At 31.3% G+C, this 3949-nt stretch overlaps 2 protein-coding genes across 2 annotated transcripts; both read right to left on the reverse strand.

Annotated features, from left to right (window-relative positions):
* Positions 1-695: 695 nt before the first annotated feature.
* Positions 696-3047, reverse strand: LOC145051374 (protein FAR1-RELATED SEQUENCE 5-like). Its single transcript, XM_078999394.1, has 4 exons — positions 2639-3047; positions 2312-2570; positions 1538-2176; positions 696-1431 (listed from the first exon to the last, which is right to left on the reverse strand). The coding sequence occupies exons 1-4, from the start codon at positions 3016-3018 to the stop codon at positions 826-828; spliced, it is 1884 nt and encodes a 627-aa protein (XP_078855520.1). The 5' UTR covers positions 3019-3047; the 3' UTR covers positions 696-825.
* Positions 3033-3949, reverse strand: LOC145050016 (uncharacterized). Its single transcript, XM_078998335.1, has 3 exons — positions 3820-3949; positions 3640-3744; positions 3033-3457 (listed from the first exon to the last, which is right to left on the reverse strand). Exons 1-3 carry the CDS (start codon positions 3947-3949, stop codon positions 3033-3035), a joined length of 660 nt encoding a protein of 219 aa, XP_078854461.1.

The raw sequence follows: 3949 nt of genomic DNA on the forward strand, positions 1-3949 counted from the left end.
GAGAAAAGCAAGGAAAGTGGAATGTGGAAATGGAAAAAGGCAGTGATGTGCAAGCTGTTCAATTTGTAAAATTACGTGCCTTATATGCTGTTAAGATTGCTACACATGAAATCAACAACCACAAGGAAAGAGTTATCAAAGAGGCAATCGAATTTGGAAAATTTTATCATGCGACTAGAAAAAAGATGTTAGAGGAAGGTATCCAAAGGATGGATGAATTGGAAATGGGTAATAGAATTTGATAGAAGTTTGGAATTTTATAAATGTAGTTATGGTGACTTAACAACAATTCCTTTTCTAATATCTGTATTATTTTGAACAAATTAGACAAAAAAATGATGCCTAGTATTATGTAAGAAACTTGATATGGTTTATTAGGTGATTAATGCTTAATGTATAGTAGGTATTATGATCACTTCTTAATGATATGGTTTATTAGGTGATTAATGCTTAATGTATAGTAGGTATTATGATCACTTCTTAATGACCATGGTAGAATATTCTAATAGAATAATGTATAATGGCATTAGTATTCTATTAGAATAACATTCTTACATGCATAATCTTGTATTATAATATTTTGATAACAAAGCATTATACTGCAATCATTCGTATATACTTCAAAAAATTAAAGATTGAAAATATTAGAAGAATCAATATGTTCTCAAATGTATAACACATCATCACAACCCAAATGTCTCATACATCATCACAAACCAAAACAACAGAAAAATATCCAAACTAAAAAAGTCAAACTTTTATCTATATGGTATTATTGAACTTTATTGAAATACGAAAAAAATCGAAATATATTTCTAGACACAACTATGCACTTTGTACCTTGGATTTATTCAACAATGTCAAACATTTCCTTGAATTATGCCCTTTAACCCCACATGTTTTGCATGATCTTGATTGCTTGTTACCTTGAATAGTAGCCTTCTCCAAAGCACTTTTTAAACGTTTTCCTGTACCAGAACCTTTATTCTTCACCATAGGTGGATTTTCAACATCAACAACTTCAGGATTCGTAGTAGCTCCGTAAAGTTTATCAATATGATCTTCTTTTGTAACCGGTACTTTGTCTGAACCTTGTTCACCAATATCAATCATAAAAACTTCAAGCTTCTGCATGAACTCTTCTAACTTCTTGTCATCATTACTTAATGAAGACAAACATTGATCAAGCATGGAAAAAGCTTTGTATGCAACCTTCTCAACATTTCCAGACGAATCACTATATCTAAACGTCCTTTTCAAAACTGTGGTGGGGATAATATCTCTTCTCCATCTCTTAAGAATGTATCTTGACGGAATCTCTTGTATGTCATAAATCTTTAGAATACAGAAGATGTGTCTACAAAAAATTCCAAACCGCTCAAAAAGCATGCATGAACATTTCACCGTTAGATCTTCTCTGTTGAATTCAACCTGTTTCAAAAAGTATTAGCATAATAAGCATATTCAAAAAAGAAAAATTAGAATATTTTTTCAGAATCATTAGAATATTAAGTATATTCTAAAATGTCAACATTACCTCAAAATCACCTTCACTTGTGTTAAAATTCCATTCAGAATCGATGTCAACTTTTTCTTTTTTCTCAACTACTACCTTCTTCTTTGATATATTTGTCCTTTTATGTTTGACAATGCATATGTCAGAAACAACGCCTGATGTAACACTCTTCTGTGAACAAGAAACAAGTGAATGAAGAATCTCCCTCTGCACCATGAGAAAAATAGTCCTGGTGTATACCATAGATGCATGTTTCTCCATATCTTCAAGAGGTGTTTTGATGATTGGAATTATAGTAGATGTATCAAAATCAAATTTGATCTGATTATTCCTTTGCCTTTCCATAACAGACTCAAAAACATTCATAAAATTGTTTAACGTATAACCATGATGCGATACCCTATTGAATGCTGAATTCTCACTTTCTGACCGAGAAGTTGTTCTCATTAGACCTGACATCGGTACATCTTTAAAATAGGCTGGAATCCAACTGCTTCTCAAATCAAACATATCTTTCATCCATTTATTGTCTTGCAACTTATATTTTACCATTAATGCATCCCATCTCATTTCAAAATCATTGACAACAATTTTGGAGTCCCATACTATACTATTGAAGTCCGCCTTAAAATCTGATTCATTCATTGTTTCCCAGCTTACCTTCAAAAACAATTCATATATTATTCTGTTAGAATATAATATAGTATAAAAAGGCATTTCATTTAATTTATTATCCTAATTACAAAAAATATTTCATTTAATATTCTGATAAGAATATAACAATAATGTTAGTACCTTCAATGGAAGTTTACTTGTGATATGCCACATACAAAATCTATGTTTTGTGTATGGAAATACTATCTCAATAGCTTTTTTCATTGCTGGATCTTGATCGGTCACGACCATGATTGGTGCTTTTCCAAAACACTTCAAGAATGACCGAAGTAACCAAATATAGGAATTTGTATCTTCTCTACACAACAAACCAGCTCCAAAAGTGACGCACCTTTTGTGATTATCAATGCCAGTAAAAGGTACAAATACCATACAATACCTAAAAAAACACAAAAAAATACCATTAGAATATATAACTAAAAATGTTTATATTTCTATAATAAATACCTGTTTGTACGATATGTTGCATCAAACGAAACAACGTCCCCAAATAACTCATAGTTTTGTTTTGAAGTGTCATCAGCCCAAAAGAGAGCATTTAACTGCTTCTTGTCACATCTGTATTCGTATGTAAAATTTGTAACATTCTCTTTACGATTCTGAAGCTTTGTAATCAACAAATTTGCATCAGTTCCCCCGATGTGACAATTTATATCCCTTGTAAAATTTTTCCAATCTATCTCTAGTCCATCAACAAATTCACATCCTCCTTTTATAACGCACATTAGTCTATATGCTGTAGTTGCCCCCACCTTTGCACTCGAAAGCTTATGTATAAAAGCTTGATCAACAACACTCAACTGACGTTTAGCTCTTGAAAGATGCATACAATCTTGATTGATCAATTTGTGGTTGTGTTGTTGTTCAAAGCGCGGCACAGGTAAACTTCTGAAGAATGTGGTATAGCTTTGAATGCAACAAAAGCTTTGCAATTTGTGCGTTTACAATTACTATTTCTCAATTGCTTATTATGATCATCACTAATTGTGTCTAAGATAGAAGTGTTTGGCAATCCCCCTCTATTGCATATAAAATATTTCGAAGTTGTGATTCCACTCTTTTTCCTCTCTGTTGATTTTCTAATATCAAAACCAGATCTTAATGCATATCCTTTATACCACTTAATAGCATCTTTTATATCTTTAAAAATTGAACCCAAAGTAGGTATCCAACCAGGTTCAACCACTGGAATCCAAAATAAAGAACCATCAGCTCCAATGAATTCTTTGCAAGATCCATATTCTGCTGCAACATTGTCACTTTGAACTATAAAAAAGAATATACTACCATGTTAACATATAATCATAATAATTTGCATTCATATAAATGTAATCATAAAAAACCACAATCTTATATGTGCATTATTCTATAAAGCATAATATGCAGTAACATGAACTTATCACCAACATCATTCTATAAAGAATAACCGATATCAGTAACATAATTACCTTGGATTTCCAATTGATTTCCATCATTGTCCAGAATCTCTGAATCACCAGATCTGAATTGATGATTTTCTTCATCGTAATGATCATTTCCGATGTCATTCATATCTAAATCATACATAATTGTTACTACATTAAAAATTGAATGTGTTATATGTAAATAACAATGAAAACAATGATTACCTTGGGTTTCCGATTGATTTTCCTCGTTATGAAGAAACTCTGAATCAGTATAACCGAACTGATGATTTTCTTCATCAAGATGATTGTTTTCGATGTCATGCATATCCAAATCATCCATAACTGTTATCAT

The sequence above is a fragment of the Lactuca serriola genome, chromosome 5, assembly GCF_051521515.1.
Source record: "Lactuca serriola cultivar US96UC23 chromosome 5, Lser_US96UC23_V15, whole genome shotgun sequence".
Lineage (NCBI taxonomy): Eukaryota > Viridiplantae > Streptophyta > Magnoliopsida > Asterales > Asteraceae > Lactuca > Lactuca serriola.